Source organism: Saimiri boliviensis, chromosome 2 (genome assembly GCF_048565385.1).
Source record: "Saimiri boliviensis isolate mSaiBol1 chromosome 2, mSaiBol1.pri, whole genome shotgun sequence".
NCBI lineage: Eukaryota > Metazoa > Chordata > Mammalia > Primates > Cebidae > Saimiri > Saimiri boliviensis.
Window position 1 is genome coordinate 227645980 of NC_133450.1, and position 27848 is coordinate 227673827.

A 27848-nucleotide genomic window follows, 5' to 3' on the forward strand; every position below is an offset into this window, starting at 1 on the left:
GTCTGGGATGGGTTTGAGATTCTGTATTTCTAACAAACTCCAGGGAGGCTGGGCGCAGTGGCTCACACCTGGAATCCTAGGACTTTGGGAGGCTGATGAGGGTGGATCACAAAATCAGGAGATTGAGACCGTCCTGGCTAACATGGTGAAACCCCATCTCTACTAAAAATACAAAAAATTAGCCAGCCGTGGTGGCACAGGCCTGTAGTCACAGCTACTCAGGAGGCCAAGGCAAAAGAATCTCTTGAACCTGGGAGGTGGAGGTTGCAGTGAGCTGAGATCACACCACTGCACTCCAGCCTTGGCAACAGAGCAAGACTTCATCTCAAATAAATAAATACGTACATACATACATACATAAGCTAAGCTCCAGGGCTCCAGGGGATGCTGTGGTGCAGCTCCATCAGTCACATTTTGAGAAATAAGGTTCTCAATTGTGATGTAAATTAGCATTACTTGGTGGGGGGAGCTTTTGAAAAATACTAGTACCACGTAAGTCTCTCTGGATCCTACCGCAGACCGAATTAAATCAGAATCTGGGCCCTCACCAAAACTTGTACATGAGTGTTCATAATAGCAATATTCATTAAAGTGAAAACTGGGCAGGGTGCAGTGGCTCATGCCTGTAATCCCAGCACTTTGGAAGACCAAGACGAATGGATCACCTGAGATCAGGAGTTCAAGAACAGTCTGGCCAACATGGCAAAACCTCATCTTACTAAAAATACAAAAATTAGCCGGGCGTGGTGGCTTGTGCTGGTAATCTGAGCTACTCGGGAGGCTGAGGCAAGAAAATTGCTTGAAGCTGGGAGGCAGAGGCTGCAGTGAGCTGAGATTGTGTCACTACACTCCGGCCTGGGCAACAGAGCAAGACTCCATCTCAAAAAAAAAAGTAAAAACAAGCCAAATGTCCCCAGCTGATGAATAGATAAAAGAAATGTGGTATATCCTTACACTGGAATATCATCCAACCATAAAATGAAATGCCGAAGATGCTACAACAGGGATAAAGCTTGAAAGCATTATGCTAAGTGAAAAGATGCCAGACCCAAAACGCTACACATGGCATGCTCTGATTTATGTAAAACAACCAGAATGGACAAATCTATAAAGTCAGAAAACAGATGAGTGGTTGCCAGGAACTTGAGAGAAGAGAGAATATTGGATGACTGCTTGGGTACAAAGTTTCCTACTGGGCTGATGAAAATGTTTTGGAACCAGACCATGGTGTTAGTGGCACAAATCTCTGCATATACTAAACTAAACTGTACACTTCAATATCTGCCAAAAGAAACTAATGTTTTGAAACTTCAAATTGTGTTAGAGTGGTGGGTCTCAAAATTTGGCATGCTTCCAGATTACCTGGAGGGCTTATGAAAATACAGTTTGCTGGACCCAACCCCTGGGGGTTTCTGATTCTGTATATCTGGGGCAGACACCAAGAATCTGCATTTATAGCAAGTTCCCAGGTGATGCTGATGCTGCTGGTCCAGGGACCTCACTTTGAGAACTGGCCCTAGACTATCCCACATAGTGAGGTCACACAAATGCTTTAAATGATCAAATCTTAGCCCTTTTTAAGGACTATAAACTACCAGGACAAATACCATGAAGTTTCTTTTCTGTATATTGCATGCATGCATCAAAAATAAAAGTATTTGTTTCTACTTTTTGATGAGTTTGGCAGAGAAAAATTGTTTCAAATAACTATTTATTGGTAAATGAGAGGCTTGGGTTCTAATCCCATAACTCAGAAATCAATTTGGCAAGAGCTTCCTGAGAAAAGAAAAGCAGCTTTCACATCAGAGTTGGGGCTGTGCCCATATCAGTGATCTCTGGAGATGATCAAGGATTACTGTGGATTCAGCGTAATCCACAGTCTTATAAATGGCTCACATTCAGGATGCTCATTTTTTAAAATATAATAGCTACAAAAAATAATGCATAAAAGATTAACAGAAACTCATGAGGGGCTGGGCCATAAATTATTGTGCTGCCATTAATGACATTGCATCTCTATGTGTGTTGGAAGACTGTTCTTACTAAAAAAAATTAAAATTAACATACTTTTGGTAACACTCAATTGTATAGAGCAGTTACAAAGGCCCCAGAAATCCAGAGGATTATAAGATGATTGCTTAAATGGAGAGATAAAGAAAGGAAAAAAAGAAAGGATGAAAACTGATTTTAAATGTCATTTTTTGTAGTTATTGTTATTATTTTGCATTTTCAAATTTGCCTTTTTCTTAACCTTTCTTTACTCTTAAGCATGGTCATGAATATGATCTTAACTTCTCATATATCAAATTCTTCTCAAACTTTAGATTCATCCTATAATAAAATAACAATTTATCATACAAGAAAAGCCAAATGCCTTCAAGATTCAAACCATAAATACCTGGGGCATTCCACAGTTTCTCAATTAGTTTAGAATTCCAAGGACTGTGTTGACTAAGAAAAGCTCATTTCTACTTGTGTAAAAGCAGTAGATCATCTTAACTTCCTTTAGAAACCAAAAGGTTCACATTCCGCTATTCATACCTGAGCTATTCGGTCAAAGGTGGAAAATGTTAGCAAATATAATTGAGAGGGGCTAAGCTAGGGTTATTAACTAAAGTGCTGTATTATTTTACTTTCAAATGGAACTTTTCTCAACAACAAAATGTCCACCCCTAATTTATGTTGTGACACATACTCAATTTTTATCCTCCAGGCAAAATTATAAAGGGAACAAATGACAAAAGTGAGGCATTAGGATTTGATTTGATTCCTAATTACACTGTTGGCACCCTGAGGGCAGGACAAACAGCTCGTGTGTGCTCGCTCGCTCTCTCTCTCTCTCTCTCTCTCTCTCTTCTCTTTCTGTCTCTAATTCAGCCCCTGCCCCCTGGGTAGTGATAGCAAGTGAGAACAAATTTATCAAATAAATAATTAAAAATTTCAATCCAAAATTAGACCAAGGCTACATACTGTTCCATTTCATTTATATGGAATGTCTGGAATGGGCAAATCCATAGAGACCAAAAGTAGATTCATGGTTTCCAGGCACTTGGATGGGGGCTGAGGTGGAGAATAGGGAGTGACTTCTTCTGGGTACATGGTTTCTTCTGAGGTGATGAAAACTTCTGGAACTAGATAGTGGGGAGGGTTGTCCAACTCTGGGAATGTGCTGCCACTGCATTATACACTTTAACATGAGGAGGGAAAATTATGTCATGTGAATTTTACCTCAATAAAAAGAAAAAAGCAGGCCAGACCGCAAAATCCCAACCACTGCTTTGAACGTCCATTATCTATTATCATCATTTCCAGACACACCCACACACCTTCTCTCCCCATCTCCCACCCCCAGCACAAACCTTACTAAATGACTGTGAGCAAATTAATAATGAAGAGCAGAACCATCTGCTCCCTCTTAAAGTCACCTCCATGCCACTATGATCAAGCTTACCAGAAACCCTGGATAATAACAAGGAAGCAAAATATCCAAGAACCCCAAACTTCCCCCTGCCAATCATCAGAGCAGATTATACTTGCTTTTCTGTTGCATCTATCTGTACCTAAGCAGCTTATTTTGAGAGATGATTATAGTAAACGATTTTTCTGGTCATCACGCCGGAGCCTCATCTAGAACTAAGTACACAGCAGCTGTCTCTCCCATCCTCCTGGGGTCCTGCTCACAACATGTATCCAGATTATTCAAGGAAGCCAAATCTCCTGAAGGTGCACTGAAGCTGTAGCCCCAGCAGAGGGGAGATGAGAAGGGAGAAGGTCTGAGGACTCAAAAATTCAGTGAGTTGGGCTGAGAAGAGCCTAAGGAGTAGAGGGAAGCCTGCCTTCCAGTGGGTCATTCAGCCAGCAGAATGCAGGATGACAGAGACTGCGTTCTGTCAGGGATCTTTTCCCTCCCAGAAAAGCTGAGATGCAAAAGATAGGCTAGGTACTGCACCAGGTATAAATTTGCCCCATGTCTCAAAGACAGGCATCTCCTATTTATTTTTAGTACCCCACTGTCAGATGTTTTCAGAGAACACCTCCCCCATCATAGCCAGTGCTTTTTTCTGCAGTACACTCCCAGTGAAAATTGTTTTAAGACAAAATCCCAAAACAATTCAGGGTTAGAGAAGCATTCCAAGCAAAAACGCTGAGTTCTGAGCCTGCAACACTGAGTTCTGAGTGTGCAACTCTAGACAGGAGGCCCATCTAGCCTGCAAGACCAAAGAGGTCCTGGCTGGTTAAAGGCGCACGTTAAACATACAAACAAACAAAAAATACCTTGTGAGCTCTTCTTTAATCTTCAAGGGTTCATGTGGGTAGAATTTCACTCTAAAGCACATGGTGTATGGTGGATGAGCTGAAACATCATAAAGAAAAGGCATGAGAAAAGCAGCAAAAGACCATGGGCTCAAACACACACAGGAAAGGCAGCCATGCAGCCTGACATGCTAGCCTGGGGAGTGGGGGCTGGGAGGGGGTGATTGTTCTGGAAGAAGCAGATATGAGGCCCAAGAAAATAAAGCAGCAGCAACAACAAAACTCAAAGAAAATGCTTGACAGGACGCCCAGAGCAAATGTAGGATCCCAGCAACCTAGTCAATTAGCTCATTTTTCCACATCACAGCTCGCCTTCATTCCTTCATTCTCTCCAGGTCACAGCTCCAGAGAACACTTCTCTCCTGATTCTTCCCACCCCTTGTGACAAATTACATTGCCCATAAGCACCATTCAGGTTGCTGGGCTCACAAAAGATTTTTTTAGCCTGTGAGGTGGACAAAAAAAATGTCACTGCACATGACTAGTTTTCCCAAAATGATGGTGCCTCTGAATTAAAATTCAGATTTAAAAGATGGAGTCAGCCATGCACAGATCCTACTTTGCAGATTTTTAGTATTATCTATCTATACAGGCAGTCACCTGTATGAAAATCAACACTTTTATAAACTTCCTGGTTTCCCTGAAGAGAAAATCCTATGTAGGCTGCAATTCTGGTTGAGGTTCATGATTCTGGAATGTTCTAATTTGCATTGAATATCCAGAACTCATCCAGCTAATGGGGATTCTACAGGGCTTCCAAGACCTTCAATTATAAGATCACTACAGACTTGCAGTATTACTCTGATAAATGCATACAAGTGTAGTGAGGTGCATTCAGATTTCAGTTTACATAAAAAATGAACATCTTAAAATCAAGTAAATAAGATAGTTAGCATTACTATTTCCATGGATTGGACATACCACTCATTTGCTTCTGTATCAGTAAAGTTACCTGGGATCAGCCCTCAGTCTACATCCAAATGTGAACATGAAACAACATTCTATTTTACCTGAATTTCTCTTTCAAGATACGTAGGGGTTAAACTGCCATTCATCTCTACACTGTCTGGGCTACTCCAGATGAAGACAAAATCCTTTACATAGAAAGAACCATAGGGGTCTTGAATATGAATGCGTAATGAGAATAATTTAATATGAAAAACAATTATTAAAAATAATTTGATGGCATCTAAATTATAAAAAAAAAGCAGCATCTTGCTGATGATCTCTGCAGAGAAAAACTGATCACAACACACAAATACACACAAACACACACACACACACACACACACACGCTAGAATTCTTTTCATTCAACACCCTACTCCCCTACCAAGAACTTGCAAAATTCTTAACTGAAAGGAGTTCCTAACCTGATCCTATGTTCCCTAGATTTAAGAAAAGAATATTTTTTTTTCCTGAAGCACTAGGAGAAAATAGATACCTTCTACATAGCAAAGAAAAAGCTTAGAAAAATACACATGATCCTCAAGTCATTCAACTTTAATGATATCTAGGAGTTCAATTATAATTCAAAATAATTTATCTTTAAACATTTTCCAGATTTCTTTTTAGTTTGTTTAAAGTACCATCTGTAATGTATTAAAACTAATTGTCTTTTTCTTATATTCAAACTGCTGAATTGTCTTTAATCAAAGGTTGAGACCATTCTTAGAAGAACAACAGAGCCAAAGATAGGATTAACATGTATAATAAGAGAAAAGAAATTTTCTCTTCTTTTTTTCTTTCTTTTCTCTTTTATTAAAGTCCTCTACGTAATATGTGTTTAAGTACCACCAACGAAGATAAATAGAAATACAGATAGATAAAGAGACAAATAGATAGGTGATGGATAGAAATGACGGATGGATGGATGGATGTAAAAATACATAGACAGATGATGGATAGAAGGTAGGTAGGTAGGTAGGTAGGTAGGTAGGTAGGTAGGTAGGTAGATAGACAGCTAGACATGCAGACAGACAGACAGACAAGCCATCCCACTTCATTCTTCACTTTGTCTCTAATCCTGCCCCATCTGTCTCAGGATCCTACCCAACTTCATCCCACCCCAAACTCTAACTCATGTTAACAACTTTCATCTATAGTCTTCTACTCCTTTTGCCATCCTCACACAAATATATGCCAACACTATTATTTTACACAATGGAGGGATTTGTAATTTATTTTAATAAAATAAGATCATACTGTGCATGTTTCTCTCACTTTTCTTACTTAACTCTCTATCCTGCCCATCCCTCTAGGATAGAGAGAGATCTAACTTAATTACAGAATACTTTGCATTATGAATACAGCAGAGTGTACTCAATTACTCCCTTTTAATTGTCATTTGGGTTGTTTTCACATTTTTGCAATTCAAACTATTCTACATCAAACTCAATCCATCCTTGTGCATAGATAGCTAAGTGCTTGTATTTTTATTTTTATTTATATAATATAGACTCACAGAAGTGGAATTGTTGGATCAATGGGTATAGGAAAATGTTTCAAAGAGAGCAGAAAAATGAAGTCACCTAACTAGAGGCAATTTTTAAAAAGGAAGATCACAGAAAATGGCCCCAAATTCGAGCTGTCCTTTCTTTTCTACCTGGATAGCATTAACTTCTTACTGTCCTAAGTGGGCTTCAATAAGCAGTGCAGCTCTTCAGTTACAAATAGTGACTCACACTTGTTCCAAAGGATCAGGCAGCGAGGCCCAGAGCAGCTCCCCAGTGGCTCTCCGTGACTATGTCTGAGTGTAGGAAGCCCTCTCACCCAGTTCTCCTCACTCCAAGCTCTGAAGTGTCAGGAAGGTCTAGTGCTTATCCCACATGAAGAGTCCTTCCATCATCTGAAGATGGCACTTGTGGTCCTTCTGAGTCTTCTCCAAAATAAACATCCCAGTCCTCTCCATTTGAAGCAGTTCTGAGCGGCCTTCCCCAGTCCCTGTGCCCTGAGTAGATTCTTGTCTGCTCTGTGCTTCCTCAAGCCTGGAGCCCCAGGGTTGCCAGCCTCATTCTGGACATAATTGTTGCCTCCTTTCAACAGTCTGCTCTCAGTGTTGATTCACCCTGAGTTTACAATAGGCCCGCAGTCTTAATTCTTTTCATAATTGCTGTTGCTAAGTCACACAGAACAAGCCACTACGTTCCTGACATCTCCCTCCATTTGCTGGGTTGTGATCACAGGAGAAATCAATACAAGGTAGCTCAAAATATGCTCACTTATTGAACCCCTTATCAGAGAAGGGATGGGAGCCGGCAGCAGAAAACACAAGAGGCGGCGCTTTTCAAGTTTAACATTTTCTATTTTCTTCTACCATCATGTATGTCCTCCTGTGTTTTTCTCACATCTAGCCAACATCACGGAACCCACGTCACCAATAAAAGAAAAGTTTCCCTGTAAGTTGGAAGGAGCACTCATTTTTGTCACAGTGATCCAGGAGTAGCCCCAGGGACCTGAACTGATGAGGAGGTCAGTCTCATCACCCAGGCCTGGCAAGGCCACTGGGGTGGGAACTTTTTCCTAAAGAAAGCTGTTTAAGGTTCTATTAATAGATGCAAAATTTATATTACTTTATAAAGTAGTGCTGCTAAAGAATGCTCCTTCACAAGGTTGGAACAGGCTGAAAAGATAAATAATTTCCCCGAAAATGCTGATCTAGTTATGGATGACAAGATGCATGAGGGTACAGAATAATATATCTTCTTCAGCTTTTTATCCCCAGAGCTGATTATTGATAAAAGGTTGATTCTCCGAGTGTGTGGATAAATGAATTGGCAAATGACAAACCCCAGGCTTTGAGGCAGATGCCTGGGGGAACACTGAGGCCCTGCCATCACATTCATCCGTTTGTCCCTCTGACAGAATCAAAATATGGATCTAGAAAAGTTTGCCATCTGGATCACTAGAGCAATTCCTCGAATTTATATTTTGAAGCCTCTTTTCTCAGCTTCTGTTCTTCCCACTCAACATCTGGAATAAATTCAGGGACTCTGGAGTTGATTACAATAGCTACTTCTAGAGGGAGGATTAATTCAATCAATAATTATCTATTGTTATCTTATAGATAACGGGCATAGTTTTATATGTTGTGCAAAATTTGTTACACAAATGTTAGCAGCTGTGAACAGACACAGTTTCCATATCCCCCCCTCCCCCAAGATGGAGTTTCACTCTTGTTTCCCAGGCTGGAGTGTAATTGCACGATCTTGGCTCACTGCAACCTTCACCTCCCAGGTTTAAGCAATTCTCCTGCCTCAGCCTCCTGAGTAGCTGAGATTACAGGTGCCCACCACAATGTCCAGCCAATTTTTTGTGTTTTTAGTAGAGACAGTGTTTCACTATATTGGCCAGGCTGGTCTCGGACTCTTGACTTCAGGTGATCCACCCACCTCGGCCTCCCAAAGTGCTGGGATTACAAGCGTGAGCTACCGCACCTGGCCAAAAATTCTCTTATGAAATCAACCTAAGTGCCCATCAGCGGTGGACTGAATAAAGAAAATGTGGTATGTATATATCATGCAATACTAGGCAGCCATTAAAAGAAGAAAATCACATCCTTTGCAACAACATGGATGTACCTAGAAGCCATTACCTAAGCAAATTAACACAGGAATAGAAAATCAAACACTGCATGTTCTCACTTGGAAGTGGGAGCTAAACACTGAGTACTCAGGGACGTAAAGATGGAAACAATAGACACTGGGGACTACTAGAAGAAGAAAGTAATGTGGGCAAGTGTGGAAAACTAATTATTGGGTAATACCTGGGTAACAAGATCATTCATACCCCAAACCTCAGCATCATGAAAAATATACAGCTAATTAAACTGTACGTAGTAACCCTTGAATCTAAAATAAAAGTTAAAAGGAAATTCTGTCTTCATTCAGTGGGTGCCATGTGTGTACCTATGCAACAATCCTTCATGATCTGCACATGTACCCCAGAACCTAAAGTACAATTTTAAAAAATCAAAATAAATATGTGAAATACCAGGACATTAGAAGGTCATATGTGCTTTGGGAAAGAATAAAGCCAAGAATATGTAACGAATGAGAGATGACTGACACTCTGCTCCCTCTTCCCATCCCTACTCCAATCAAACCCATGAAGTACGTGCAATTCTTTTTACTACCTTGCAAAAAAACAAACACTCAAAAATCAAATCATTTAAAATTTTAAGTCATGGAACAAAGAGTTTGGGGGGGTCATCTTTAACCCAAGCGTGGTGGCAACGGTTTGGGGTAAGAAGTCCAGCATTTGAGCACTCGTGCACCCACATCGGCCGTATGACTGCTGGAAAAGGAGCCTTCTCAGATGCAACATGGAAGCCACCATTTACTCCCTGGGACATGTCCAAGGTCCTGAATCCCCTTGTACAGCGATGACCACCCCCTTCTCCAAGCTGCTAAGTATCTGTGCAATCTAGCTTCCATGTGTTCTTACTCTTAAACTACAGGGAAAGGGGAATGATGTAAAGAAATAAGCTTATCTGTGCCAAACATTTGGCGCAGAATCAGTGAGGAAACGTCTGATGAAAGAGCTATCTGCACAAACCCACAGCCTGCATTGGAGCCCTCTCCTGACAGTATCATCACGAACAGCCACTGTGCATCTTTACTAGACTGGGTAGCATGGCCACCCCATGGGAGAAGATGTCCTGGTCCCTATCTAATGTGGTACTCAGGCTTCAGCACCCTTGACAGGGCACATAGGGTGGTGAAACCCCCAATCCTCCAGAGGATGAGTCCCTGAGTTTTGAAGAGGATGCCCAACAGTGATCTTGAGCAAGCCACCTAATTTCTCTTTCCTGCTCTGCAGAGGGCACAGTGCCAGCCATCATGTCTACCTTCCAGATGTGTTTGGGTGGATCCAAATGGCTCCTGACACTTGAACACAGAGCATTATTTAAATGTGAGATATTGTTTTGTTGAGATAAACACTCCCACCAGAAGAAGAGAAGGAAAGTGGGAGGGAGAAATGGGAGGGAGGAGATGGGGAAGACTGAATTGAACTCAACTCAATAGCTGAAAAGCATTTACTCAGCCATGTAAGTGCTAAAAACAGAGCATACCACCAGAGTAGCAGAGAAGAAAAAAATGTGAAATCCACTTTTAAATGCCAGGAGCATGTAATTGCACTGAGAACAGCAGGGCTCCTCTCTCACAGACAACTGTTATCTGCCAGACAAGGGCTGGGGAGCCAAGTATCTCCTCCAGGCAGCTCAGTGGTCCCTTTTGCATCAGCAGATCACAGGGTAGCATCATTTTGCTGATTTGTTAACATGAGAACATGGAGAGAGGTACATCTGCTTATAAAGCAGAGACAGAATTTCTCATCTCCACATTGAGCCCCTGCCCAGAAATGGAGTTGAGGATAGGAAACAATTAATTGAGCATGATCCTGGGTGAAAGGGAAAAAGGGACTTTCTTTCTATTTCTAACCAAAAACCTCAGTGAAATCTTTCAAAGACCAGATAGGATTCTGTGAGAGACAAACATCACTTAGCAGCCTTTTTTTTTAATGCAAAGTGTTTTCCTCCAGTCATCATAAAGAATCACAGGAAAATTAGAAGCATAATTTCAGGAATATACATACAAACTCATAGTGTTGCTCATATACATTCTGCTTTACAGCTAGAAAAAAATTTCTCCAATTTTCTTTGCAACACTTTTTTTTATTTCAATAGGTTTTTTAGGAAACAGGTGGTGTTTAGTTACATGAATAAGTTCTTTACTGGTGATTGCTGAGATTTTGGTGCACCCATGACCCAAGCAGTGTACACTGTATCCAGTGTGTAGTCTGTCATCTCTTACCACCCCCACCGTTTCTTCCAACTCCCCAAAGTCCATTGTATCATTCTTATGCCTTATAGCTTAGATCATAGCTTAGCTCCCACATGAGTGATAACATGTGATCTTTGGTTTTTTATTCCTGAGTTACTCAATCAGAACAATAATCTCCAATTTCATCCAGGTTGCTACAAATGCCATTAATTCTTTCTTTTTTATGGCTGAGTAATATCCCATGGTGTGTGTGTGTGTGTGTGTGTGTGTGTGTGTGTGTGTGTGTGTAAATACACACACACACACATATACATTTATATATATATTACATTTTCTTTATTCATTAATGGGCGTTTGGGCTGGTTCCATATTTTTGCAATTGCAAATTGTGCTCTATAAACATGTGTGTGCAAGTATCTTTTTCATATAATGACTTCTTTTCCTCTGGGTAGATACCTAGTAGTGAAATTACTGGATCAAATGGTAAATTTAGTTTTAGTTCTTTAAGGAATCTCCACACTGTTTTCCATGGTGGTTGTACTAGTTTACATTCCCACCAACAGTGTAGAAGTGTTTCCTTTTTTACCACACCCACACCAACATATATTTATTTTTTATTTTTTTATTATGGCCATTCTTGCAGGAGTAACATATCACATTGTGATTTTGGTTTGCATTTCCTTGGTTATTAGTGATGTGAGCATTTTTTCATATGTTTGCTGCTGATTTGTATGTCTTATTTTTAGAATTGTCTATTCATGTCCTTAGGCCACTTTCTGATGGGATTGTTTGTTTTATTCTTGCTGATTTGTTTTGTTTGCATTCTTTGTAGATTCTGGATACTAGTCCTTTGTCAGATGTATAGATTGTGAAGATTTTCTCCCACTCTGTGGGTTATCTGTAACTCTGCTACTTCTTTTGCTGTGCAGAAGGTTTTTAGCTTCATTATTTCCCATATATTTATGTATGTTCTTGTTGCATTTGCTTTTGTGTTTTTGGTTATGAAGTCTTTGCCTAAGCCAATGTCTAGAAGGGCTTATCTAATATTATCCTCTAGAATCTTTATGGTTTAGGATCTTAGATTTAAGCTTTTGATCCATCTTGAGTGGATTATTTTATAAGATGAGAGATGAGAATCCAGTTTCATTCTTCTACATGTGGCTTGCCAATTATCCCAGGACCATTTATTGAGTAGGGTGTCCTTTCATCACTTTACATATTTGTTTGCTTTGTTGATCAGTTGGCTGTAAGTATTTGGCTTTATTTCTTGGTTTTCTAGTCTGTTCCATTGGTCTATGTGCCAATTTTTATACCAGTACCATTCTGTTTTAGTAACTATGACCTTATAGTATATTTTGAAGTCAGGTAATGTGATGCCTTCAGATTTGTTCTTTTTTCTTAGTCTTGCTTTGGCTGTGAGAGCTCTTTTTTGGTTCCATATGGTTTTTAGAACTGTTTTTTCTAGTTCTATGAAGAATGATGGCTGCATTTTGATGAGAATTGCATTGAATTTATAGATTGCCTTTGGCAGTATGGTCATTTTCACAATATTGATTCTATCCACCCATGAATATGGGACATGTTTCCATTTGTTTTTGTTCTTCTATGATTTCTGTCAGCAGTGTTTTGTAGTTTCCCTTGAAGAGGTCTTTTATGTCTTTGGTTAGGTATATTCTTAATATTTTATTTTTTTGCAGCTATTGTGAAAGGGATTGAGTTCTTGATTTTGTTCTCAGCTTGATTGATGTTGGTGTATGGCAGAACTACCTAAGGCACCCTATATTCCTGTTGTACACATGCCATGCACAGTGATGCTAATGGATTCATCTGTGCTGCATTCAAAAATGAAATGGTTCGAAAGCACAAACTCCCTCTGCACTTATGCAAAATGATGCTTGAACACCTAAAGGGCAGAACATTGCTCACTCATTCTCCAACTGTGACTCTAGAAATATGTGTAAATACGCCAGCCACAGAGAGTGCAGGCCACATTCATGACTGCTCTCTTCTACTTGAAAATGATTATAATTATTAAACAACAACTGTTACTATCAGCGTCATCAACAGTGACGATCCTTCCCCCACTCTTACTGAAATGATAATCACTGTGTTTCCCCAGCTTCCAAAGCAGAGACAGGTTTTTTAAATCATGTTTAATTCATCTTCCTCTTGTTACAGTTTCCTCCTGTGCTTCTAACACACACAGGCATGCCCACACACACGTAGGCACTGACTGGAGTCACTCAGAGAACTCTCTTAGGGGAGACTGCAATGCTGAGTGGTTGCCTCACAAATCCTTGGTCTCTGAATTCGCTGCCTGCCTATACTTGCTCAGGAGAAGCTCGAAAAGAGTCTTTGGGGTCCAACACTTCTTATTTCAGGTTTGTCATTTGAACAAATTGCTGTAGTCAAACTTAAAACTCCCTGCCTCCATTTCCTCATCTGTAAAATGGGAATAATAATAGAATGTACCACAGAGAGCAGGGGATCAAACTTTCTCTGTAAAGGGCCAGAGAGTAAATATTTTCAACTTTGGAAGCCTCGAGTTTTCTGTCTCAATGACTCCGCCCAGTTATCATAGTAGAGAAGCAGCCACCACCAATATTAAACAAATGTGTACGGCTGTGCTCCAATAGAACACTGAAGTTTGAATTCGTATCATTTTTGTATGCCACAAAAATCTTACATTTCTTTTGATGTTTTTCAACCATTTAAATATGTAAAACCTATTTCTAGACCAAAAGCCATATAAACACAGGTGGTGACTAGGTGTGGCCTGCAACACCTCGTAGAGACCACAATGAGGATGATGTGTGTTCGTGCCTACAGAGCACCCCGAAGCCTGCTGAGACCTGCACACTGAATGCGTGGAAGTTATTGTTACTCTCAAGTGCAGGGAAGAAGAAACCAATATGGTTAAAGTCAAGCCCTTCAATGTTACCTTGCCTTTCACCTTAGTTGAAAAAGTAAGGGGCACTGTCATCTCCCAGGGAGGTGTGAGAAAGAAGTGGGCATGAGAAAGGTGTGTCTATGAAGAGATATTTGGCAGGACTGGCATCTAAAGAGCAGCTTTGCTGCCTAAGTCTAGGGTGCATTGACCTGAATATTTTAGCCAAAAAGTTAGCAAGAACACATGAAACTGAAAGCCAAAGACCCAGGGACCTGTTTGCTGCTGATGTTGTATTAACTAGCCAGACCTTTGGAGTTATGTTGGTAGGTGTAAAGCAATATGTAAAAATAACAACTGTAACAGCCAAATTCAGCTACTTATATAACTTGGTATTGAGATTTTATACTATAAAGTTGCATCCAAAAATCAGGCGTTATGAAGGCTCGCCCACCACAGGGAAACATGAACAAAGTCTTCCTACCCACGTGGCCTACACTTGAACCACCCCTAGTACTCACATACTGAGCATGGGACCTTGCCCATCATGGTTATCATTCAGATGCTCATGCTGCCAACACGTGTAGTTCTGAGTCATGTGTGTGGGCTCTTATGAAAAAATGAGGGCATTCCTGAAGGAAGAAGAAAACCCCTGCAAGTACTGCCCCAGAGGTATAAGAGCTTCCCCAAGGAGAGGCTCCTATTCCTTATTCCTCTACTACCTCTGTTACACTACCCTCCTTCCAATGAGGAGTGCTCGGTACTCCCTGAAACCCTGCACACACCACTGCACCCAATCAAAATGACGTCAGTGTTGCCACCAACCGTTGTATAAAGTCAAAAATTACCAATCATGGCTTGTCAAATGTGCACATCATTTAGAACTGCATGCTATAAAATTAAGAGTTTTTCTTGTGGCTATTGTTACTGTCCTCTCATTCCATATTGGGAAACAAAGAAAGAGCACAACATAGAAACCATGTATAGGCTCAAATTGCATTAACTTTCTGGGAGAAGAATCAAATATAAAACTTTTGATTAAATGGTTGAACTTGGGACAATAAAAGACACCTGGACCAACCTAATGAGCTGTCTCTAGAGTAAGATAAAAAGGCATCCAAGGCTGGGGACCACCATGGCTGAAACAAAAATCACAGCTGCTCTTCCTGGAAAGAAGCAATGGGAAGAAGAAAACTGTGAAGAACGAAGGCATCTAAAACTGAACCACAGTACTTGGAGACTTAGTACTTTTTGATTCATGTAATGAGCTGTGTTGCATTGTACATTTTGCTTTCTTTTGTAAAGAAAATGGCATTTGGACTTCCACCTGTTCCTAAAAAGAGTATTTCAATCCTAGTCAGAAAGCATTTATTATGAATCAATAACATGTGTAACCTCTTATGCTAAGCCATGGAGCAGGTGAAGAAATTTTCCAAACACAGTGCTGGGGATTATGATGAGACAAGTATGGGTAAACCAATGAGGATGATAGGATAGGCTGTCCCTAGCTCTGGAGGCAGGGTTGCAGCCATAACAGGGATTGGAAGCAGTGGATTGTGCAAAGCTTTACTGTCAAAAGCATGTGACCAAGGTCAGCAAAAAAGAGCAATGTACACAAAGGGACATACACTTTGTGACTTGCTGGAGGTAGCAAGTCACAAAGCAAAGGCATGAAAGCCCCCCAGAGACTAAAGAAAAATGCTGAGGAGTATGGGAGGTCTAAAAAAAAAAAACCCATGTCCACCTATAAGCTCAGAATGGAACTCTATTTGGAAATAGGGTCTTTAGAGATGTAATTGATTACTTAACTACAATGAAGTCATACTAGGTGAGGGTGGTCCCTAAATCCATTGACTGATACCTTCATAAGAGAAAGGAGAATGAGACTTTGACACAGGTGCACAGAGAAACACAGGGAGACACTATGTGAACATGGAGGCAGAGTGTGGAGTGAGGCAGCTACAAGCCAAGGCAGGCCAAGGATTGCAGGAAACCAGCAGAAGCCAGAAGAGGCAGGAAGCATTCTTCCCTAGAGCCCTCGGGGGGAACGTGGCCCTGCTGACACCTTGGTTTCAGGCTTCTGGGTTCCAGAACAGTGAGCAAATAGATTTCTATTGTTTTAAGCCAACAGTATGTGATAATTTATTATGGATGTCCAAAGAAACTAACATTCTCAGCAAGGGGAAAACAGAAGAGCAAATAGAGTTGAGAGTCAAGCATCCAAGTTGGCCTCGTGAATATGAGACCTGTGGCTTTACGCCAGAGCAAAATCAACGTCCTTGGTAGTTCGTTCTCTCTCCCTCTCTCTCATTCTCAATTTTCTACTCACAAAAAAATAATTCATTAGTAAGAGAGCTATTTGTTAGATTAGCCCCAAGGGCGATGCTGGAAAGCTAAGGAATGATACATAAACATGAAGTACCTAGACTATCACCATCAGAGTCAGGAATGCCATGCCATCCCAGGTTTCCAGGGAGTGCAATCATAACTTCTGAGAATGATTGTCCTCAGCCAGCAACAACTTGACTCAGTACTGCTATTATGGCTGAGTTGTATGCATGTGTTATACAGAGGCTGGGGTACCCTGACTTGTATGCGGGAGCCATTTCCAAACACCCCTGCCCCTTCAGGGTACCTGGCAGCAGCACAGTCCCTGGTAAACAAGGCAAGAATAAGATCTTAACTACCTTGCTGTGCTAATCGGGCCTCAGACAGGCACCAGCCAGGATTAAGTGGAGAGCTTTAAACAAGCTTTAAACGAAGAGTAAGTGAGCTTTCTTTCTTCTAGGTCTCTGTTTCTATAAACATGCTTAATGCGTATGCAGCCTGATTCCTTCCTTCCTTCCGTCCTTCCTTCCTTCCCTCCATCCTTCCTTCCTTCCCTCCTTCCTTCCACTCCTCCCTTCTCCCTTCCTTCCTTCCATCCTTCCTTCCTTCCCTCCTTCCTTCCATTCCTCCCTTCTCCCTTCCTTCCTTCTGTCCTTCCTTCCTTCCCTCCATCCTTCCTTCCTTCCCTCCATCCTTCCTTCCTTCCCTCCATCCTTCCTTCCTTCCCTCCATCCTTCCTTCCTTCCCTCCATCCTTCCTTCCTTCCCTCCATCCTTCCTTCCTTCCACTCCTCCCTTCTCCCTTCCTTCCTTCCGTCCTTCCTTCCTTTCTTCCCTCCTTTCTTTCCTCTCTCCTTCCTCCCTTCCTTCCTTCCCTCCTTCCTCCCTTCCTTCCTTGTTTTGCATAAAGCTTTCTCTCCTTTTGTTTATTTTATTTTTTATTACCAAGTGATATAAGAATATATTTTCATGGTATAAGATAAGAGTGTAACATAACTACATATACTAAGATGCAAAAGTCTCATGTCTCTACAGTCCACTCTCTTCCCCAGAGGTAACTACCATTAAGTATACACCTTTCCAGTCCTTCTTCTGTACACTATATAGTCAGACAAAAGATTCTGTTTTCATATAAAAGTATCATTCTTTATGTGGTATTTTAATCTGATTTTTAAATTCAACCATATATCTAATTAAAAATAATAAATAATGGACATATCTTTCCATGTCAGTAATATATGTCTGCCTGTTTTTTAAATGACTTTGTATACATATATAATTTAGCCTTGCCAAAATTTCTGGCCTTTTTAATTGCTTTCTCAATGTTGTAAGCAATGTTGTAATGAACATTGTTGCATAATAGATACCTGTGTGTGAATAAATTTTTGCTCTAGATAGATTTGTAGAAATTGACTTGCTGGACCAAAAGACAGAGGCATTTTTAATCTTGAAAGATACAACCAGGTTACCCTCTAAAGTGGCTTTATCAGTTTACATACTCTCACCAGAAGTGTTACCCTCATTCTCATCAACTGGATATTACCAATAATTACAATTTTCTCAGTATAGTAAATAAAAATATTTTATTCTAATTTGCATTTCTTTTGTAACTAATGATATCAAGCATCTGTTTGTGAGCTTCCTGGTCATTTATTTTCATTCCTTTTCTGAGTCTTTTGCATATTTTTATATTTAGTGTTTCGTCTGCTGTTTGCAGCACCATGCATAATACATCCTGCATATTACTGCTTGTTAAATGCTTGGCAAATGTTCTTCCCATTATTTTGCCTGTGCTTTAATTTGCTTTACAGTCCTTTATTCAACAAACATTTACTAAGACTCTGTTCTGTGCAGCAAAGTGTTCCAGTTCAAAAGTTTAGCTTTTGCACACATTTGTCAGGATTTTGCTTCATTGTCTCTGGGTTTTATATTTTCCTTAGTAAGACCTGGGCTACCCCATGATTATAAAACATATTCTTAAATGTTTACCTAAAATGTTTATAGATTGCTAAACATATTAGGCTTTTGAGCACATCTAGAATTGATCCTGTGACTTGTGTGAGAAATATCTGTAGCTTCCCTCTGCCCCCAAGTAGAAAGACAACCATCCAAAAATCATGCCTTAAAAAAATGCCTTAAATAAAAATTTATCTGCCCCGATATGAAATACAATCTTTACCATAACCCATATTCCATAAATAATGGATTGGTGTGGGTACTGGGAACTGCCTTCTTTCTGTTCCACTGATTATTTTCCCATTTCTGGCTCTATCTTAATTACTATATGTGTCTCTAACTATGTCTCCTTTCATTGCTATGGCTCACATGCCTTGGTTTACTAACAGAACAAGGACCAACCAGTGGCCTTTTTATATATTTATTGGATAGCACTGAGCATATTTCTTTTGCAAATGAATCTTAGGAACACTGTCAAATGCTATAAAGAATCTCACTGAATTTTTAATTTGAAATTATTGAATGTATGTATTAATTTCTGAAGAATTGACTTTTTTAAGAATATTAACTGAAATACGAGATGTCTTCATTTTTTGAGCTCTTTTTTTATCCACTCTACAACAATGCCACAGTACGATTTCACAGTTTTAGTCACACAGATCTTGCACATTTCTGTTAACATTTATTCGTAAGAAATTTATTTTTACTTATTACTGTAAATAATAGCACTTTTCCCCCATTACATTTGAAAAAACAGTTGGTACTTGTGTATAAGGCAGCTATTTTTTAGGATATCGATCTCATAACCAAAGAGAAAAGGCATTAGTGGTGGGTAGGGCATGGCTAGGGAAGGCATGTGGAGAGCCTGGAGAGATTGAGAGAGGACGAAACCAAGCATAGGACACCATTTGGGTCTCTGAGAAGGACACAGCATCCCTCAACACTATCGGCTTGGCTGGATGGAGTGAGGTGTAGAGGACAAGATGAAAGGAACCCCAGGGTAGTTGCAGGAAACTCTTCTGTGAGGAACTCTGGGAACACTGAAGAAATGGTGACATAGTGTGTTTAAGCAGAGAGGAAGCCTTAGAGAGCATACACAAGTTTCCTTGAGGCTGAGCAGTTTCTGCCTGTCCCAGAGGTGAATATAGATGTGCTGAGTGCCAATGAGAAAGAGACCCAGAGTGGGGACCACAAGAGGACAGTGTCTAGAGACTTGCACCCTAAGGCCATGGCAGGAACCACTGGCCTCAGCAGCACACACCAGCCTCACTCAAAGGCCAGGTGGAACCAGTTTCATCCCACCTGGATGCAGTGGGGGAAGATGCCAATAGCCTGAGACATACTGAGGAAGACTCAGGGAATGTACATGAGAGAGAGGTCACCCTCACTATCCAGATGGTACATATGTTTCTCCAGCCTCATGATGCCATTCTGGGGTGGAAAGAAAGGAGAAAGCTCTTCATGTGGAAGGAAAAACAAATTTGGAATATGAGTTTTCAAGTGATTACATTTAAATTATGTATTGACTTAGCAATTTTCTGAAAGTGATCAAATTCTACACTATCAGATCCTAGGCCGGTCACTGTGGCTCTCCCCTGTAATCCCAGCACTTTGGGAGGCTGAGGCGGGGGGATCACCTGAGTTCAGGAGTTCAAGACTAGTCTGGCCAACATGAAGAAACCTATCTCTACTAAAAATACAAAGAAAGTATCTGAGCATGGTGGTGGAAGCCTGTAATCTCAGCTACCTGGGAGGCTGAGGCAGGAAAATTGCTTGAACTTGGGAGGCAGAGGTTGCAACGAGCTGAGATTGTGCCATTGTACTCCAGACTGGGTGACAAGATGAAACTCCATCTCAAAAAACAAAAACTAAAACTATACTAGCAGATCCTGAGTTACCCTGAAGTGACAAGATTAAACGCTTTGCCCTAAGAGAGAGAAGAAAATCACAAGTAAATTGAATTCAGTCATAGGAAAATAATACTGCATTTCTGCACAACTGAGTCATAGTGTGTAACTTTTAAAAAATTGTTTATGCTAATATAATTTGAGCAGCTACAAAGATCCTGTAGAACACAGAATATCTGTCCTCCTGATGTGTGCCACTTCATGTGTACACATTAGGCCACATTCCACAGTTATGTAGTCAAGGCTAAAAACTCTAAGTGATAGCGGGGTGTGGTGGCACGTGCCTGTAATCCCAGCCACTCAGGAGGCTCAGGCACAACAATCACTTAAATCCAGGAGGTAGAGGTTGCAGTGAAGTGAGCCAAAATCACGTCACTGCACTCCAGCCTGGGTGACAGAGTGAGATTCTGTCACCAAAAAAAAAAAAAAAAGCTCCAAGTGAGAAGTCACTGTTATGTTGCATAGCAACATTCCTTCATGCAAAAAAAGGACTCTACAAAACCAAACATTCAAAAATATGCAATTCAGTTAACACTTTGTTTGAAGGCAATCTGTTATCTGAGTACTCTTAAAGAAACAAAAAAATGGATCAACATCTCAGTCCACATTTGTACCTAGGGACATGGCAATGGCATAGGGAAATTAGAAGAGTATTCCCTCTGCACTGCCCAGTCATGAAGCCCACCTGCATTTTAACCTAATAGACAAGCAATAATTAAAAGTTTGATTTTAAAGTTCTAGTTCCAGGTAGAATGGGTTAATTGCACTCCACCTTAACTCTCTCACTGAATGCAGCTACAAAAGCTAGGCAGAATACATGCGGTAGCTATTAAAGGGCTCTGAAAAGTACATAGCAGCAAGCAGATTGAAAAGGAAGATAAGAGTACAAGGGACCCCACTAAACCTATGGTGAATTCACCACGAATTTTCCCTTCAGTATCCTCTGGACAGAACCCAGATACCTGGAATCAGACATCAGCTCCTAAAGAAAATACTCCAGAGGCAGCTCCTAATTAAGCCTTCAGTAGGAGAAAGGGAAGTGCTGGTTGCATGGTAGTAACAGCAAGGGTGCTGGAGATTTCTTTTCTGAAAGGTCTTAAGCCTAATTTCTTTAGTAGTTATAAGACTACTCAAGTTATATAGTTTATTTGGAGTGAGATTTGGTAAGTCATGACTTCTGGGGAAGAGATCTATTTCATCTAAGCTGTCAATTTATGTGCCCAGAGTTGTTCTGTGGGATCTGTAGTAATGTTCCTTCTTTTGTTCCTGATATTGGTAATTTATGCCTTCTCCCTCTTTTTTTTTTCTCCTCCATTTTGCTAAAAATTCATCAATTTTCTTGATATTTTCAAAGACTAGCTTCTATTTTCATTGTGTTCTTCTATTATATACTGATAAACACAGTAACTTAGATGAATTTCAGAGGTATTATCCTGAGTTTAAAAGCTGATCTCAAAAATTGTATCCCATATGATTCCATTTATATTATATTTTTAAAAAAGAAAACTATACTGGCATGAAACAGACCAGTGGTTGTGAGTGGCTAGAAGGCAGTGATATCACCACAAAGGCACAGCACAGGCAGGTTTTGGTGTGATGAAAACCAGAGCACTGTTCCTGTTTGGCATCCTGTCCATGGTGGTGGTCATAAAAATCTATGAGTAAAGGCCCACAGAACGGCACACAAAAATAATGTCAATTTTACCATGTTAATTCAAAAATCAAAATATTACCATCTCTTCTAAGTTCAGAGGAGATAAGATTTTAATTTAAGAAATATCTTAATGTAAAAATGTATGCCAAATTAGTAACTGTGTAATTAGTTTTTCAAGTAAACAGACATTTCTCTTCCTTGCTAAGCTTGAAATTGCCCAGAAAGATAAATTTAATTATTCCTATTTTCAACAAGTTTTGTAGAAGCAAGCATTCTCAGGTAACATTTGTGGGAGTTAGACTGTCATTTGTGTCATTAGATTTCTTTGCAACATTTTGTGTCATTAGATTCAAATGGCTACAAGCTCCTTGACTAGATATTTATCACCAATAAATTTTAAAATGTATATATCTTTAGATCTAATTATTTTATTTCTAGAAATTTCTAGCACAGATGTACTTTTACAAGACACAATACTGTATACAGAAAGTTTATTACAGTATAATTTATAATAGCGAAATACCAGAAACCACCAAAACCACCTTTCTCTCCCTTAATAAATACATTAAGGGATTACACCTGTAATCCCAGCACTTTGGGAGGCCGAGGCAGGTGAATCACCTGAGGTCAAGAGTTCAAGACCAGCCTAGCCAATATGGCAAAACCCTGTCTCTACTAAAAATACAAAAATTAGCTGTGTGTGGTGGTGCATGCCTGTAATCCCAGCTACTCAGGAAGGCTGAAGCAGGAGAATAGCTTGAACCAGGGAGGCAGAAGTTGCAGTGAGCCGAGATCACACCACTGCACTCCATTCTGGGCAACAGAGTGAGACTCTGTCTCAAAATAAATAAGCAAATAACATACATGCATAAAATTAACTCAGAAAACCATTTTTAAATCAGGCCAATAATCAATTACTGATATTTTAAAATTTCTACAATTAGTCGAGAAAAAAATAACAAATTGAAGAACAATATATAGAAATTGGTCTCATTGCTGTTTATCAAAGGACTCATATATGTTGGGGATTGTATATATTCATAAAAATTCTTGGAAGGATATACAAAATATTGTTAGCAATTGTTATTTCTTTGGGGTGAGCTTGCTATAGGGGGAGGAGCAAGGAAATAGTTTTTGCCTTCATTTTAAATCTTTCTAAACTGTTTGAAAAAACATACGCATGATATATTTTTTTAAACTAGCAAAAAAAATAATAATGTCTTTGTACAAGGTTTGTTAATTAGGATAGCTGACCTTCAGCCAATGCTGGGAAACATCATTCTTGGGAACATCCATAGTTAGAAGGATCTAAGTAGGGTCAGAGAGAAGGACCTGAATGTCCTTCATCCTCTGTGAGAAACACGTCCTCCAAGGAATTCTGCAGCCATTGCCTACGGAATGGCGATATGAGCATAAGAGGAGGAAGCCACTGGGGCTCTGTGACCAGACCCTTTTGATAAATTCATGGATGAGTCCCTGAGGTTGAACTTGGTTTCTCTGGATAAATAATACAAAAGCCTCAGTTTAAAATTTTTCTCATTTAGAGTGAAGTTAATATTTCTAGGGCATATGTACAAGAACACAGAAATTCTTCATAATCATCAACAACACAATAAACTAGGTTTGTGATCTTGAGAAGACTATGTAGTTTTTTTGTTCGGTAATGTCTTCAGCAATACAACAGGGATTGGGTAATGGGTAAGACCCTTGCAGTTCTAGAATCATTGAGTCACCCTGTCTGGTTCAGACACTGAATTTTATACAATTCTATTTTCCAGATTGATATTTCATTTGTAATTAGATTAAAACTGGCCAGTAGACAAATTCCAATCTTTATACTATTCTAACAAAACATTATGTGTTTTAGAGTGGGTGCAGTGGCTCACGCCTGTAATCCCAGCACTTTGGAAGGCCAAGGTGGGCAGATCACAAGGTCAGGAGTTCGAGACCAGCCTGGCAAACATGGTGAAACCCGGTCTCTACCAAAAATATAAAAATTAGGCAGGCATGGCAATGTGCACCTGTAGTCCCAGCTACTCAGGAGGCCGAGGCATGAGAAGTGCTTGAACCTGGGAGGCAGAGATTGCAGTGAGCCGAGATTGCACTACTGCACTCCAGCCTGGGTGACAGAGCCAGACTCTGTCTGGAAAAAAAAAAAAAGTCATTATACATTTTAGTTGGTTATTCAGATTTGCTGTATTATAGAGACAATGCTCTTAAATGCTGAATTTCTCACAAGTTTTAAACTTCTCACAAAGTTTAAAGTTTTGCTCCTATTAAATATTGAAATGCCTTTAAAGATAAATTTCTATTTCAAAACTGGGTATGGCTTAAGAACAAAAGGAAAATACTACATGGCATTTATTTAATAAGAATCAAAGTTAAGAACAATTTAATATACTGGAAAATAGTCTAAATATTTTCAAATATATAAACAAAAATATCAACATTTTGTAGTTAAGGCACAAAAGCTAGGAATCAGCTATTTTTTCTCAGGCATTTTAGCTCATTCTCATTATTCTGCATATCATATCACATGCAGCCTCCTGGGACCTCTGTCCTACTACTTCTGTTTGGATACACATCCCAACTCTGTTCCAGCCTTGCCCCAGAAGCCTGGCCTCCATGGACTTCCCATGCCCACCACTGTACTTGTACGATCTGAACGCTCACTAGCCAGAGAGAGTTTTCCCTTGAAGGATGGAAGAGGGAGGAGAAGGAAAAGAAAGGGAACGAGGGAAGGAGGAATGAGAAGGGAGGAGAGAGGGAGAAAGGGACAGGGAGGCAGAGAAAAAGAAGAAAGTTAAAGAAAAGATACGTTGGCCACTAGTTTGTAGTCCATGTTCAGTTTCTTCCTTCTTTCACCTGAAAACCCTGCCCAGAATAATTTCTTCCTATTTGAAAAAGGAAAGAGTCCCTTGAATGATGACAAGTGACATAATGTGCACTAACCGGATCTCTGATGAGAAAGTGATTTATCGCCTGCATTTCAGACCCCTGGGAAAGTAGATATGGAGGGATAAATGGATTTGGGGCAGGCAGTAAACGTGCATTTCAGAAGTTCTCCTCCAAACTGTAAATAAAAGCAGGTTGGCTACAGACTAGCATGAGAGGCCAGAACAAAACATCATGTCACCCAGGACCACCAGTCAACACCCTCATAGGGTCCGGGTCCCAGGTGGACAACTAGAAAGATGTTGTTACCCAAGCCAATTTCCCCAAAAGCTCACTGGTAAAAATAATAATAATAATAAATAAAGAAGAAGAATAAGTAGTAGTTTAGAACACCAGAGATTTAAAACAATTACCCAGGAAAAAAATGTTTTTATTTCATTTTTGGGAGTTCAAGGAATGGAAAAGGATGATACAGTCTTTAGCAAAGTCATTGTTAAGATTTTAGTTTCCAAACACATGTGCTTCTCCCATCTCCCTTAATACTGCACCCCCTCCCACACTTAACTACTGACTAGCAACCCTCATAATCAAAAGGAACCAGATACCTGTTGATTGTATTTAAGAGGTATTTAACCATCCAATTCCAAAGCCCCTGTTCAAATATCAAATATGAAGGCAAGATGGTGGGGAGGGGGAGAGTTCCAGGAGACTATAGGAATAGTGACTTCTGGTGCAGATGAGGGTCATAGAAAAAGAGGGGAGAAGATACAGAGCTCTCCTGGGGAGAGAGAAGCCCCCACTCCCCCCAACACCTCTTCAACACTTCTTCTACCTAGTTTTCCCCTGGCAGAAGAAAGTATTTCAGGAAACAGTATCTATCTTTTGACACATTGTAGCAAAAGTAAAGTCACAGATTGACACTTACATTTCATTTGCTTGAAGATGGACTTGTTAGGTTCAAGCCAGTGCTAGGGAGGGAAAAAAAAAAGCAGAGATCAGGGGTCAAATTGCTGGACCATACACTGCATACCTAATAACTAAAAGGAATTCCAAAATACAGCCTCAGTTTCCATAGATACTCTTCGGCATTCCACACTCTGAAGACCAACATAAACAACTTGGCGATAATCATAGTACAGACAAGGATATAAATTACAGAGTCAACATTTTCCAAGTAATATGTAAGTCAGACAGTTGCCAGGAGAGAGGGACAAGAGAGAGAATATGCACTCAAATGGGATGTTCCAGTACCCCTAATTGACTCCTAGGTGATTCTTTGAGCTCCATGGTTCTGTGAAAGACTTTTAGCATTTGACATCCATGACCTCAAAGAGTCACAGTCCAAGACAGCATCAGCATCCAGTCCTGCTTTCAGGCCAGATTCCCTTAAAAGGAATATTGGGCCAAGCTGGCATTCTCCCTATCACATGCAGAGGCAATTCTTCATTTACAGTAGGGATGGGAAAATGATCTTAAATATCTCATTTTCAGAGGCCTGAGGTCATTGAGAAGAAAAATCAGCTCTATCAGAAAACAAAGAAGTCAAAAGACCAGGAGATCTCAGAACCATGTTACTGACAGGCATTTGAAGTAGGCACCACACTGGTCCCGGTGGCTGGCCCTCTCCTCAGCCCATACAAAGATCACTTTGACATTCTGAAAGCCGGACACCTCTTGAGATCACTAACCATGAGGTCCCTGAAGCTGCTCAGGGAATGTCTGTTAGAGTCACTTTATACACCTGTAGTTTAGAGATGATACAGGGAGTATCCTGAGGTATCCATCCTGAGGTCAGGGATCTCTCCCTCTTGAGGCACTTCACCTGCTTGATGCCAGAGAGGAAACCAGAAGAGCAAACTTACCGTCCATTGAGCTCTTGCACCATCCCCTTTGTGTATCCAGTAAACCTCAGGTCCTGTATTATCCATATTCTTTGATGTAAATACATAACCATAATAAGAGCTAGCATTTGTTGAGTGCTTAACTAAATGCCAAGTGCCATTCAAACATTTCCATGTGTTTTCTTATATAGTCCTTTCTACCACTCCACTTATAAATGAGAAGCCTGGGGCTCAGGGTGTTAAACAGCTTGCCTAAGATCACTCTGCTAATAAACAGTGAAGCCAGCCATGGAGCAGGATTCTAGTGCATGGGCCCTTAGCCTCTCAGCTGCATGGCCTCCCAGCTGATCACTTGCTCTAAAATGTACATTCTTCTTGGTGAACGCTCCCTACTTTCTCAGGAGCTTAAAAACTGAATCATCAAACTAGTGGTTTCTAATCTAGAAACCACTGAGGTTGTCAGATCTCTGAAGTCTTCAAAAACAATAATGGGACTCTTATAAGGGTTTCAACATTATGGAAAGTCTAACCGAAAAAAAGCACATATTTACCTCTGACCAGGTTGCACAGACAAACTGAAAAAGCAAGTCTTTTTGCTTCTGGTTAATATTATATCAACTCATTTGGGGACCCTTGTTCTCTCCTAATCAGAAGTTACATAGTTATAACTGAACAGTGGAAAACTCATTGATTATATCACTTACTAGCTATAAACCTGGTACAAGATGCTTTATCTCTCTGTGTCTCAGTTTCCTCACATATAAAATGGGAACAGTAATCACACACCACCTCATGGGGCTGTTGTGAGGATTTTAAAAGTTAACAAATGCAATATACACAGTGCATGATGTGAAAATAATAAAATGCTTGTTAGCTGATGCAGTTGTTGTTATTGTTATTTAATAGGTACAGTTTAATTGGTAGACTACATCTTTTAATATATGTGCTTCACAGAGGAGAATAATAAAAGAGGCCCCTGGTGATTAAATTACTGTTCTAGAAATAAATAGGAACATTTATAACTAGAGTAAGGAAACAAATAGCAGCAGGAGATCAATACTTATTGCTATTGCTTTGCAGAAGAGAATCACCAGTCGTTTTGCTAATAAAGTCCAAAATATAAATATGTTTTCAAAATTCTCCTTGCTTGGCATTCTTTGAACTCCTCAGCCGTTTCTTGTCTAACTTCAACCTGCTTCTCCAACGTGTGTCTGACTCCAGGGGTGAAAAGTCAGTTTCATTTTGTGTACCCATACCAGGGCTGGGTAGGATACCAAAAGGATC

At 40.1% G+C, this 27848-nt stretch overlaps 1 protein-coding gene across 8 annotated transcripts in view; it reads right to left on the reverse strand.

The window, feature by feature from the left end:
- FRMD3 (FERM domain containing 3) overlaps nucleotides 1-27848 on the reverse strand; it is a 354484-nt gene that overhangs the window by 100595 nt on the left and 226041 nt on the right. For 7 of the 8 annotated variants that reach the window (XR_012516686.1, XM_039475058.2, XM_039475059.2 and 4 more), the window contains exons 3-4: nucleotides 25649-25691; nucleotides 4276-4354 (exon numbers count right to left, since the gene is read on the reverse strand). Coding sequence is in view for 7 of the 8 variants with exons in the window: in XM_039475058.2 (XP_039330992.1) it covers nucleotides 4276-4354; nucleotides 25649-25691 (122 nt within the window). In the remaining variant the exon portion in view is untranslated. Of the gene's footprint in view, nucleotides 1-4275; nucleotides 4355-25648; nucleotides 25692-27848 lie in introns of those variants that run through there. The other variant, XM_074395475.1, reaches the window with a different exon arrangement.